We start from the raw sequence: 14,022 nt of genomic DNA, 5'->3' as shown, positions 1-14,022 counted from the left end.
GTCAGAGAAAGTCTGGTGTGTTAGCATATACCTGGAACCCCAAGACTTGGGGAGCAGAGGCAGGAGGACTGTCGTGAGTTCAAGGACTACATACCAAGTTCCAGGCCAGCCAAGGCTATATAGTAAGACTGTCTCAAAAACAGTATATACACATGTTTATATGTTTTTATATATGTGCATATATACATGTCTCAGAGAGCTGCAGAAAGAGCAGCTGCATTGTATATATTTGCAGTGTTTTTGCATCTGTAAAATACGTAATTTAAGTACTCATTCTACAATACCAATTTGGACCATGAACCCAAGTTCAGAGGCCTGTTTTACTGGGGACAACAGGTGATATGAAGACCTGTTCCGTGTCGTGTAACCTGTTAGTTAAACACAGAGCTCCAGCAAGCCACCGGAGTTTCAGGGTCACTGGACAAACCACGTGACCAGCCCCACATACAAACAGCCCTTTTGACCTAAGTCTCCCTTCTCCTCGGAGTCATGAAGCAATTTCTGGACCAGGTTGAAGGTTGGCCTGTGTATGAAATAAAGCCAGAGGCTGAGAAATGTTGGCGAAGCTGCGGATGAGGGGGGCCTGCCGCTCCATGGAGGTGCACAAACACGATAGTCCGCCAGCGTGAGTAATTATAAAGGTTCCTCGAAACACTGCAAGTAGGATGGTATGGTCCAGTCATCCCACTGCTAGTGAGAAGAGAACAACCTCAGTTCATTGCTGCCCCTATGCACCTACATACAGAATCAGCTGAGTCCACAGCAAATGCACAGGGAAACTGTCACACACATACAAAATGGACCACGATCCAGTCATTAAAAAAAAAATTCTGTTGTTCGTGGCAACATGCACAGAACTGAGTGTTCCCAAAGCTATGCTGGATAACACATTCATTACCAAGCACTGAGGCTACGCTGGATAACTAAGAGACAGAAAGCAGCCCTCCAACACTGTTCAAGAGAGGTCCCGGGAACAAACGGATCCGTCCGAACACTCTCTGCAACTGTCCTCGAAGGCAGAGCTGGTACGCAACACCAAACCCTGCCACGCAGGGACGAGTCTGCTCAATTTGGGGCTGCCCGGTGTGCCCTTCTGAGCCAAAACCAGCTAAGTGTGAGACCAAAGAGGGACTGAAAACCTAGTGTCTCAGAACAGGGTCCCCAGCCACCCCTGAGAGCTGCGCGTGAAGCGCTGGCGTGAGAACACAGTTGTGCTCTGAAATACAAAGGTTAGTGGTTTGCAGCATGGTGTGTGCTCACCGGCAAGTCCGGAAAAAGGTGCAAAGCTGGGAAGGCGGTAAACTGAGGCAGGTGTAAAGTGTATTTCCCACGGAATCCTGACCTCGCTCCAGCGAGGCAGCCCACGGGGTGACTGTGTGTGTGACTTGTGTAGGGCGTGGTACACATCTTATCCCCTGAACTCACGCTATGTCATACTGATTTCAAAAATCAGAAAGCCAGAGGGCTGGGGCTGTAATCCAGTTGCAGTGTGCTTGTGCGGTAGGTAAAAGCCTTGAGTCTGATCCCCAGCACCACCCCTCCTCACAAAAAGGAAAATTTTAATTTGCTCTAGATAAAACATTGGGTAATTAATAAGCGTATCTAGGAATCAAAGCCATGTTTGTCTGACTCTGAAGTCACGCTACAATAAAATCCTAAGTGAAAGAAATGATCTGATTTTTTTATTATATTAGTGTGTGTGGTGCTTGCGTATGTGCGCACGCATGCATATGTGTACATGTGTGTGTGCGCGAGCATGTGTAGAGCTCAGAGGACAACTTGAGGAATCTGCTTTCTCCCTCCACCCTCTTGGTCCCAGGGATCAAACCCAGGTCACACGCTTGGTGGTGGGCCCCTTTCCCTGTGGGCCCGGAAGATGTGACTATCACAAATATCCTACCACCATCCTCAAGATGCCAGAGTCTGTGCTGGTTTAGTGGCTCTCCAGCTCAGCTGAGGCTTTTATCACTCACGTGCGCTCTGAGAGGTCTGTTTTGGGCACGACTGAATCAGCCCAAGGAGTGACCTGCCTGAATCAAAAGTGCTATTTCCATGACAACAGTGGTAACTCCCACTCGGGTTGCACCCAGAGTTCCTCAAACGCACATGTGCTATTGGCTCATTCAATTCCCATAATACTCTTTGTCAGGTATCAGAACCAACTGCTGTTAGATGCTAAGCAGAGCTCACAATATTATACAGTAAATGAAAACTTCAGCACGAGCCAAAGTCAATCCCAATTCATCCTCTGAACTGCTGCTTTGTGCATGGAGAGTGCCACCCTGTGGCCTGTCTTCTCTTTGGCAGTATGTCACAGGCAGTCCACAGGGATGCTGTGCAGGACGAAGCCCTAAAGCTAGAATATGCTTAAGCTGGGCAGTGCTCAGCTATGTGGAAAGGTATTCCTGGTCTGGTCCCAACAAGGCAGCAGTAGTGTGTGGGGGAATGGAGAGGGCTCTCCTCCGGGTTCTTAACACATGCTGGCTGTGGATTAAATAGAGGTCTCTCCTAACCCCCAGAACTCTTTACTCTGACCCTGTGATGGATGGCGATCTTGTTTGATAAGAGACTTAGCAAGTTAAGGATTGGGCTGAGAGCATCCTGGATCACCTAGCTGGACCCTAAATCCAATGATGAGTGTCCTGATAACAGAAGAAGGCCAAGGGCATGGCATGGTGGTAGAAAGCATGCTATGGATTCACGAGAGTAGAAGGGAGCTCATCCTGATCCATGCGGCAGACCACATGAGGTAACTGAACAGTGTGGTCTCTGTGACAGAACACACAAGGGAAGTGGGACAGTGGGGCCCCCTCAGCATCAGCTGTCTTACAGGATCTTCTCTACAGTGTGGAGGGCACTCACGGTAACTCACGTCCCGGCTCTGCCACAGCACGTTCATCTCAGCAGCCTCAGGGAGCGGCAAGGCCTCCCAATGACGCTGACATCACACTCTTTCAGGGGAAGCTGTCTTTCCTGTCTGTGGTACTTCCTCTGAACATCCTCAGTCATAATAAATTTCATCCTTTGAGAATAGATTTGAACTTTGGAAAGAGACAAATAATTGGCTGGAGCCACGTCTAATGAATAAAGTGGGTGTTCAAATCTCATTACATCATTTTAAGTGAAAAATGAAGCCTGACTATAAAATAGCGTGACTGCTTCTCCTGCGTGGCCCATAAGCCAGTGGCCTGAAAAATAATTCCCACAGAGGTGTTTCAAATGCTCTGAGCACAGGACGCGTGACTGGAGTAAGCGCCCAGTCCCAGGGTGGCCGTGTGCTGGGGCACAATCCTAACTGGGATGTGGAAGTCAAATATGTTTGTTAGAAAAGAAATTTATCGCTTATGCTTGTGAGAGCTGGGGAGAGGTTGTTCTCCTGGAGACACCGAAGCTGGCCCTCCTCTTCCTCACAGCCTTGTCTGCTCTGGACAGGAAGTGGCTGAGAAAAATGCACTCACCTGCAGCAAGTCTTGGCCAGCCTTACACCCTTACAAACAGGCATGAGTTGTACCATGCCCCAGGCTGGCCCTGAACTCCCACAGACATCACTTTCCCTCAGCATCACCTCCTACCACACCTCATGGAAATTGCTTTGTCCCATCATGCTACCCCAGTCATCAGGACAGCCCTTGGGAAGGAGGACATCACCTCTAGCATGCCTCTAATGTGGAGGACATTGCATGCTGCCATGTGGTCACTGATGCTGTTTGGATGTTGAGTGTCCCTAAAGGCCCATGTGCTAAAAGCTAAAAGCCACCATGCGGTATGTGGGAGAAGACATGGAAATTCAAGAGCAAGAGCCTGAGGAGGGCCCTTCCCTCACTGGGGCCACATGCTCAGAAGCTGGTGGACTTCAGCCTCTTTCTGCAGCTCTCTGCCCCCGGCTTGTGGGGCATGTCATATTGCTTCATTGCAATGGCCATGTGCCCCTGCCCACAAGCTGTCTTACCACAGGCCCAGAGGTACCGAGTGTACCTGGCCACAGACAGGAACCTCTAAAACCTTGAGTCAAACATTTTTGCTTTATAAGTTACCATCTCAAGTATTTTGTTACAGCCAATGAGAAGCTGGCTAAGAGAGGCATATAATTCACTGTTCTTGACAGAAACCCTTCACCTCTGCTTCCCCTGAAGCTCTTGAAGCCTTACTTTGCAAACGTATGAGCAAAACTAGACATCTGATCCAAGTATAAATGCACAGAGACTAAAGTATGTTAGTGATTGCTTAACACTGAAGGCGCCAAGGCAGGAAGGGTGGTTAACTGCTAATTAATGGGATTTCTTTTAGTGCCATAAAAAGAGTCAAAGACTAGATTGGGATAATGGTTGCACAATTCTGTAAATAAACTAAAGAAATATTACCAGGCACAGTGCCATGGGCCTGAGGTCCTGCAACTGGAGAGACTGAAGCAGGAGGATCAGTCCTGAGCCCTGAGGTAGTGAGGTTAGCCCGAAAATACCACTCCAAAATATTAAATTGTATGCTTTCAATGGGTAAGCTGCATGGTGTGTGAGTTGTCTCCCAACAAGGCAATTAATGTTTAAACCCATCTCACAACAGGAAGAAAGGCTTGCGCCCTGCCCGCTCCCTAAGGCAGGAGGTGGAATGACAGCCAAGGAAAATGACTAAATGATGTTCACCACCAGATGTGGAAAATTGCAGAGATGGTATGAACTACTGCGACCAGTTCATAATTAATTTTACTCTACCACAGGGAAGTTTTCTTCAAGTGTGTCATCAAAATGAGGGCACTGAAGGCTAGTCATCGCTGGCACTATGGAGTAGAGATGATGGCTGTTTGTCTATAAAGCAGTGCTTGGCAAGGGAAACTGTGCTTCAAGGCTATCACAGGATTCTCCATGAGACAATGGGAATCCAGCACTGCCGGGCGAAGGCTCTGCCTTCTTACGCAGCCTGTTTCTTCCTCACATCCAAGGTGGCCATCAGTGATGGACAAGTCAGGGCAGAGGGGGAACACACAAGCAATAACTACAAATCAAAGTTTTGGGGTTTCCAAACTCTATGCGTGTAAGAATGTTCTCTGTGGTGACCAGCCCAAGGAAGTGAGCACAGCCGGCCAGCACCATGGGGAGTCTGTAAGAAACCATGCAACCACATCCTGCAAAGGCAACCCTGTCTTCCTAACCTCACCTTTTATCACAAAAACAAACAAACAACAAAACAAAACAAACTCCAAAAGGGTGCAGGGCACAGGGGGAAAAATGTTTCTCGCCGAGGGCAGAATTGGGGCTCCCCATGAGCCCACCAGAGCAGGGGATCTGTGTCCCTGGCCAGCACAGTGAACGTCTCTATGGCTGACAGCTGTTCAGCCCATGTCTAACGTAACTGCACAAAACTAATTCTTTCTTCTTCTCTCCCAACCTGACACTCTTCTACCCACCCTCCTACCTACCTGTACACGCACAAGTGGTTCTACAGTTAGGTTGCTATACGTATTAGCTACTGAATGCTGCACTGTGAGGAGTCAGAGGACACCAGATTACCTAGAGATTGTGGACACTGACCTGGCTGCATTGCTCAAAGCATCTGGGCTGCTTTCCCTTTGCGGGGGTGGGGATAGTGCGAACAGTGGGTGAGGTAGTCTATGTGGACAACAGAGCATTGGACGGAGGCAGGGATTTTGAGTTTTCCCTTCCTTCTCTTAATTAAAAGGATGACTTTAGCTGACAAATTCCTCTCAATATACTGGGTAAGTGTCCTCCAAAAGTTCATGTGACAAGCCTTAGTTCTGGGCCTAGAATGCTACTGGGACTTTAAGAGGTGGGCCTACTGGTATTTATTTTTGGTGCCCTTGAGTGGGATGGCAGGATCTAGCATCTTCCTTTGCACGAGGCCATAAACAGCATGGACTTCCTCCACCATACCAGAGAACCCACTATGACATACTGTGTTACTGCAGGCCCAAAAGAGTGGGGTCAACGGTTCATCCATTGAAAATTCTCAAAGATGAGACAAATAAACCTTTCCTCCTTTAACGCTGGCTATACTTGGGCATCTGTTGTTATAATGGAAAGCTGGTTCATATGCACCTCTCCTTCCCTTGCCTACTAACCCAAATAAGAGCAGGATGGGTGTACAGGGAACCATCTGCAATCCGGTGGACAAGCACAACCCCATGAGCAGGCTGACAAAGCCACAAGACCACAGGAGGCCGGGCCCAACCTGCCTGCACCAGCCACTCCAAAAGAGTAAAACTTCTATTTTGTTTAACTCACTACCACTGAGTCTCTGTTACTATAGCTCAACCTATAGAGTCAGACAAATTATTGGGATTACCATATGGGCCACACAGTATGTACAATGTCCACTTTGGGGCCAACTCCAAGTATAAAACTCCAAAGCAGCCCGTGAGCTACGGTGGGAGGGGCAAGCACGGTTGAAACAGTCTAACATATTTCAAACATAAGGCAGGCAGAAGGCCCCCAAAGCCATCATGCTCCAATTTACCTGTGCTAAATTGCAATCCAGAGGCTTCCCATAGGTGCGACTAGGGGTAACGGCAAAAGTCTGCAATGTAGTCACAGCACACACGTATTTCCTTTGCAGAAATTTAGCTAGCTAAAACTGACACACAGACAGCGAGAAGAGGGAGATTTAAACAGCGGGGGCAGCTCTGCCACCGTCTCACTCACAGACACAAGCCCTCACTCGGTCTTGGTCCCTACCCAGCTCTGAGTATTAGCCTGATCCTGTTGTCCTCTAAAATCAAACATACTAGATTACATGTTTTCCTGTGTATTTGTGCAAAGGATTGGATTGGTTTGGCTATGCTGAAGTGTCACCTTCCACTCTAACTTGAAACACACACTGGAGTAAAACACAACTTCCCATATAGTACTGCTGACTACTGTCACTCCTGACCCCATGGAGGTCAGCTGGGCCTTGGATTACAGGCATCAGTTTCCTTTAAAAAAACAAACAAACAAAAAAACAAACAAACAAAAAAAACACTTGTGGATTTTAATCCTTTCACACTACGACTCCAAAACTGGTTTTGATTTGATCCAGGAGTGGGGAAAGTAGCTTTGGCCCTAAAGCCTAGAACTTTCTCACTCCAGGTGCCTGTACTCTTCCTGTGTGAGGTGCTTCTTGGTTATCCCCAGGGGGAACCTGGCATTTACAACACTGTCCTACGAACGCAGCCCTGAAAGCAGGAGTGTGTGAGCCCACTGGGTCTAGTAGAGAATGGGTGTCTGGTAAAGGGGCTTCTGCTGTTCCCTCACCCCTAACTCTACCTGTTGATGACCTGGAAGGAAAACATATTTTGTGCTGAGTCAGTTTTGTTCAAAGCAGCCAAACAAAAATTCAAGCATTCCTTGCCAGAGTAAACTATGTTGGGTGTCCTGCAGGAAAACAGCTCTCACTTCCCACATGACATGAGAGAGCAGAAAAAGAAGAAACCAACTAAATTTGGGAAGATAGTTCTCTGTGTTATAGATGGCCACACACACCCAATGTCCTATGTATTGGTACTTCCTCAAATTGTTCTAGTCAGGTCCTCTCGTAAATGCACAGAACTCATCTGAACATCAAAAGTATGGAAGTATTAGCACTGACTAATCCAGTGTCCTTAAACTTTTAACAAGGATGCCCACTACAACCCTGGAACTACTTTTTCTGACATACACTCACTTTTGTGTATTTGGCTTTTGCTGTTAGCAGGATAGCTTCCCACTTTAGAGTCCATGCCGGCCTTAAACATCCTTAGCCTCCTGACTGCTAAGATTACTGGCGTGTGCTGCCTTACCCCATGAGATAGACTATTTATAGAAAAGATCAACTGTATGAAATATCAGAAGACCAAAGTTCCAGTTCCAATGCCACCAAGAAGCTGGACAAGTGACCCTATGTTTCATCATAGTTCATCTTTTAAGAGATGCACCCTGCATAGCCTTCTCTAGGTCTAGGCTGGTGAGTATAATTGTCATCCATCAAGGAAATTTCTCTTTGCAACAGATGGAGACCACTATAGGAAAAAATACACCAATCAAAATGCGGAGCTGTGGAGCTGAGTCCCAATGGAACATCTTTGACATAGTTCCTGCATCTAAGGCTCAGGGATCATGGCAGAAGGAGGGTCGGGAAAGGAAATGTTAGAGCCAGAGGATCAGAGTTTGCTTCGAGATTGTGCTCCCTAGAAATGCTAGAAGCTACACTCAAAAGCCTCACCAACATGACTGCCTAAATGTGAGCTGAACTAGGACTACAACAGGCATGCTGAAGAGGATAAGGAAAGCTCAGGAAGCCTCAACCCTATGCAAAGAACTCCAGGCAACTAAGGAATGCTGACAGTGGGGGAAATAGTCTTCCCAGGAAAGAACACACCAATTGTTTGTCCAATACCAATGGTCAACCCTGAACACATACACACAAGTAACATTAAAAAGGCTGAGAAGGTTGGGTGTACGTGTTTAGGAATATATATATGCATGTTTGTAACGGCAATTAATGAAGAGGACATGGATTTGAGAAAGAAGGGCTAAGGAAGGGGTTAGAGGGAGGAAAGGGAAAGGGAAAATGATGTAATAACATTACACTCAGACCAGGTCGCAGGGCTGCCCTTCTATGCTGGCTCATTTTATGTCACTTAACACAAACTGTTTGTTTGTTTGTTTTCTGGAGCATTTGTCTTCACACAACACTCATATTTCCCTAAGTAGAGCCTCAGAGTTCTATTCTCTGCTGTGGCTCTAGTAATGAAGAACAGCACATAGTAGGTAGCCAATAAATATCAAATGAGTCACTGGTCTCAACACAATGTCACTCTTCCCTATGTAATCCTGAACATGTATCTATTATCTATATATTCAAAACTTACTCTCTTAAACAGGGAGAATACTGTTTTTGCCTTTTTATTTTATGGTGTTTCGTATGTCAGTGTACCAGCTGAGTACCTGGCATCCAGTGGCCAGAAGAGGGCATCGCATCCTTTAGAATTGCTGTTTGTAGGTGCTACGAATCGAACCTGGGTCCTCTTAAAGAGCAACAAGTGATCTTAACCACTGAGCCATCTCTCTAGCCTCCTTTTTAGTCTTTGATCCTCTAGCAATAGATCACATTAGGAAGAAAATGCTACTTATTTCATTTATTTATTTTATTTATTTATTTATTTTTAGAAAGAACATTTGTGAAACTGAGGAGGGGAAATTCCCAAACAAGTTACTACAAAGTCTTATGTGACCCAGAGTTGGAGATACAGCAAGATAAGGCCCAATGGTACACTGATTGACTAATATGGGAAAAACACATATGTAGCAAAAATTACTCACAACAGACTATGAGTATCTATCTGCTACTCCTCCCTCCCCTCCCTGCTGTTCTCCTCTCCTGAGAGGTGGGTGCATAGCCTCTGTTCGAAGGCTGCGGCCTGGGTTCCAGCCCTACTGCGATGGCTAAGTCCATAAAATGCTGAAGTGCGAGCATCAGGACCAGGGTTCAATCAGCATAAATCCCCACAAAAATTCCAGGCAAGTGTGCTCGCAATGCCAGCTCTGGGAAGGCAGCAAATGGAAGAAGCCTGGGCTCCCTGGCCAGCCAACCGAGAGGGCTTGACAAGCTCCTGGCCAAAGAGAGAACCTATCTCAAAACAGATGGGGGATGGTGCCCGAGGAACACCCAAGGTTGTCCTCTGACCTCCACATGCATGTGTACACGTGTCCAAATGAAGGCACACAGAGAGAGAGAGAGAGAGAGAGAGAGAGAGAGAGAGAGAGAGAGTGTCAGTTCAGGGCTCACTTCTTTTGAATCCAGAATGTTCTCTCTCTCTTCTAATTTCTCTGTGAATGCATCTATTCTGTTCTACCTCTCCTAGAAGCCAAGACAACCTAAGTGGATGTGGAAAAAGATATCATCTTCTCTGGCCTGGTGTTTAACGCTGATTCAAAATCAGAAAGTATGAACTACAGAAGAACCACTCAAAAGTTTGCTGATAATTAAGAATCTTTTGAAGCAGAAAGTTATATAAAGTTCCTAAACAGGTGGTGTATTAAAAAGTGACTTAAAAGTCTCTCGGCCAAGTCGGTCCTACCCCAAAGATACAGCACGACTTCCCGAGGTTTGCTGGCCAGCCAGAGGAACTTGAGGAGTTCCGGGCCAGTGAGAGAGGACCCTGTCTCAAGGAAAAATCTACATGGCACATGAGGAATGATATTCGGATCTCTATACACATATACACTCATGCACATCTCACCCCCCCCACACACACACAGAGGTAGTCAACCCAAATGGGAGACATCAGAGTTCTCAAATCCTTGTTGACGTGATCTGTGACCAGAGCCTTCATTTCCGGGTCAGTGTATTTCGGGCCTATTCTGGTACAGACTACACCTGCCACAGAAAGGGTTCATTGCCTAATGTAAAGGCTCTTGACCCAGCCTGCTTAGGCAGCTCCTTCCCAAGTATATGGACCGTGGATAAGAAATCCGGTTCCGTGTTCTTGCTTTGTATCTGGCACTGTGCTGGCAATTGTCTACGTTAGTGATTCACAATTCAGAGCAACCAGACAAGAAGTCAACAGACACTACCTTTGGCTCAGGTACTGTAGGCACAATCTGAATTTTTTTTTTCTTTTTTGTCACCAGCCCCACACCCATCAGTGAGATAGCTTAGCAGGTAGAAGCACTTGCCGCTAAGCATGAGTTCCTAAGTTCAAGTCCCAAGACCCACGTGGTTAAGAGAGAACCAAATGCCACAGTTGTCCCCACCTCCACGCTTACTGTGACACAGGCACCCACACACATACACAAATAAACATTAAAAAGTAACATAAGGCAAGTTAAAATGCCTGCATTGTGTTCTCACATAGCACAGCATTTATGCCATATTAGGTTTTCTGATATAGAGATGATTTAAGGTAAATGCATGAAATATAAGCAAATGCCATCTCCTGTTATAAAGGGACTCTGTGAGAAACAAGACCCTCAGTATACCAACAGCAAATTCGAGAGACTAGCGACAGTGAACAGGTTTTTAATATTCCACTCTGCAGACAGAGACACCAGCAGAGAGAAAAGACAAAAAAATGGCTAGCGTGGTAAATTGGTGCAGGTCAGTGGTTTTGAAAGTTTCTGATCATGAGCTTCTCCTGTCCGCATAAGGTGGTACTCCAGAGAGACACGGCTGTCAGTTCTTTTAGCATAGCTGCCTTCCCAAATTCTCCATCCTCCTGTTGAGAATACAAAGTCTTTCCTAGTGAATACTCCGGGGCCTACCCCCTTTTCTGATCGAGGCTCAGTCAAAGAGCAGCCTGCCTGCAACTTCTCAGCTCTCAAGAGTGTTCTGACAAGCAGGTGCCAGCTTCCGGTCTAGCAAAGGGGCCCAGGAGCCCTGCTTATGTGCGACTCTCTGATGAGCTCCAACTGCACCTCATGCTGAAAATGGACCATAACAATTTATTTCCTAAAGACTTCATCTTTTACAGAAGTTGGCACCTGCAGGGGTCCTGGACCAACACCCCTGAGTATACCAAGGCAAGACTAACAGGTAAAATACAGCTGTGCCTTAAGCTTACTTTCCAGCAGGCACATACAACCTGCAAACATAATTTCCCTGGAATTGGATTAACCTACTGTAGCGGTATCTATGGGAAAGGGGCAGTTGCTTTCTCAGGATGATATCTGAACTGAATCACACATTTACACCCCTGTAAGTAGAGGCACTTGAGAAAACCAGAGCAGCAAGCTGGGGACAAAAACTTAGGGAATGGCTAGGGTCTAAGTACAGCAGGAATCTGTGAGAGATTTCCCGAGTGAAATCAGCAAAGTGATCTACAGAAAACTACTGGCTAAAGAGAAAAGAGCAACAAGCCAGTGGCTAAAGGGTGATGGTGTTTACTAACTTTGTGTGTGTGTGTGTGTGTGTGTTTGTCTTAACTAATTCTTTTCTTCTCATTCCACAGTACCCCCAAAGTGATAGATATCCTTTTGAACCCTAAAACTCAAACTATGCCGAAAGCTCCTCAGTGAGCTTCCCTCCCCCACCCATTCTCTGTACAGGGCACAGGCCAGGGAACTCTTGAGAAGCCCCTGAGCATGGTGGAGATGAAGGCATCTTCTCTCCAAAGCTCTGTCCTCTCTCTGATCGTGGAAAGCTGTGGTGGTCTGAAAACTCAGGTGCCATAGAAAAAGAAGTCCTGACTCCTTTCATTCTCTTTGTAAATGTCTGGCCCACGCAGGAAAGCCAACAGAGCTCAGTTTAGAGTCTGAAAAGTGGGGGGGAGGGCAGAAGGAAGGTCCTGCAATTTAAGAGTCCCTTAGTTCTCAGAAGCTGCTCAGGTTCTTGGGACTGGCAGGTCTGTGCTGGATTCACAGCTCCCGTTATAGCTGGTCAATTCGTTAACGGGTCCAGCCGTTACGACTCTCACCGGTGACTGAGAAGAACCATAAGAGCATCTTCCTTGTAGGGCTTCAAGAGGGTCCTTGAGACACACCAGTGAAGTGTCTGTCATGGTGCTTGGCAAGACAGTTAACACGTCGTTAATACAACGGAGCATTGTGAAAATGAATACAAGTAACTGCTGAAAAGGGAATGGGCCCCAGAGGCGCTGAGAATGAGTGCAATGTTATTTTAAATACGTAAAGGAAGCGTGTTCCTTAAAACATGTTAGAAACGTGTTTTAAATTTTATTCCTTAAAATTCCTTAGAAAAACATCTTGTGGAAACAACCAATTCCACAAATCCACATTCCTGTTCATCAACTTTACAGAAATAATAATAATAATAAAAAAAAGTTTCACCACTCTAGTGGACCGGCCCAATTAAGACGTTAACCTCTCTTAACCAGGGGGCGGAACCGGGGGCGTTGCATTCATTTCCTGGCCTGTCAGGACATCTTGCACAAGAGAGCCCTTGGGTGTATTGTTTCTGTTTTAATGAAAATTCAGCTCCAGCCCCCTTGCTGGAACAGGTCCAGAAAACTACCCAGCAGAGACTGGACTTTTCAAAAGCCTGAGCAGCAGGCCGAGCAGAGGTGGGGAGAAGAACTTTCCCCAAGCCAGCTAGAGGGTGGGGAGAGAGACTTGGCACCTGCCCGCCCAGATCGCTACCCTGGCGCCCCGGGGGTTGGAGAAGGGCAGAAGAGCGCTCCGGTCACCCCGGCCCTCCCAGCGCCAGGCCGGGAGCCAGCGGGAGGCGCCCCAACCCCAGACCGGAATAGCACAGCGCCAGGCGGGGTCTGCAGGGCTGCGGGCTCACCTTTCCCGGCAGAGTCACGGCGCAACTGTGAGGGGTGGGGGTCGGGGGAGGCCCGGGAAAGAGAAGAGGGCTCTAAGGCAAGCGGGGGAGGGAAAGGAGGGTACTGCCAAGGTCAAGGGAGCGTGCGCGGGGCGGGGACGGGAGGGTGGCGCGCACGGAAGCGCGGGCCCCAAAGCCCGCACGTCGCGCACGCCCGGCCCGGCCAGCGCGTCCCTTACCCCGTTGGCGGCGGCGATGCGGACGATGAGCTGGATGGCCTCGGTCATGTAGAAGCGGCCGTCCCCGCCCACCACCAGCGTGGCCTCCTGCCTCAGCGCCGGCTCCACGGTGGAGACGATGCTCTGGATGAAATTCTCCGCGTAGTTGGCGCTACTCTGGAACACCTTCACCCGCTTCCGCAACCCGCTGGTGCCCGGCTTCTGGTCCGGGTATGCCTGCGTCTTCACTGTCACGATCTTCACCATGGTGGCGCTTGTCTTCGGGGCGACAGCGGCTGCGGCTCCCGCTGCGGCAACAGCCAGAGGGCTCAGGGTCTCCCGAGCTCGGGCCCGCCTCCTGGAGACGGACCGCCCAGGGCCCGCCCACTTCGCCGAAGTCCAGCTGCCTGGGAAGGGTCACGGGGTCGAGAGGGCGGAGTCTCCCTGACTGACACCTCTTCCCTACCTGAGCCAATGGTCTATATAAAGAAACTAGCTCTTCTCTAATTGAGGGGCAGAGCTCAGCTCGGCGTAGGGACCAGTCATAGTGCGAGGACAGAGTTCAATACTGTTCCCGTGTTTGGGCTAGAGTTCCACGTATAAAACCTCTAGA

At 47.9% G+C, this 14,022-nt stretch overlaps 1 protein-coding gene across 1 annotated transcript in view; it reads right to left on the bottom strand.

Moving 5' to 3' along the window:
• The window catches only part of Pgm1 (phosphoglucomutase 1), a 57,131-nt gene extending 43,333 nt beyond the window's left edge, over positions 1 to 13,798 (bottom strand). Inside the window, exon 1 of the mRNA XM_021627168.2 lies at positions 13,431 to 13,798. Coding sequence (XP_021482843.1) covers positions 13,431 to 13,676 — 246 coding nt within the window. The 5' untranslated portion in view covers positions 13,677 to 13,798. The remainder of the gene's footprint in view (positions 1 to 13,430) is intronic.
• Positions 13,799 to 14,022: the final 224 nt, after the last annotated feature.

This window comes from Meriones unguiculatus, chromosome 12, assembly GCF_030254825.1.
Source record: "Meriones unguiculatus strain TT.TT164.6M chromosome 12, Bangor_MerUng_6.1, whole genome shotgun sequence".
Taxonomy (NCBI): Eukaryota; Metazoa; Chordata; class Mammalia; order Rodentia; family Muridae; genus Meriones; species Meriones unguiculatus.
Note: the sequence above shows the minus strand (reverse complement) of the source record. Positions and strands in the feature narration are given on the sequence as shown.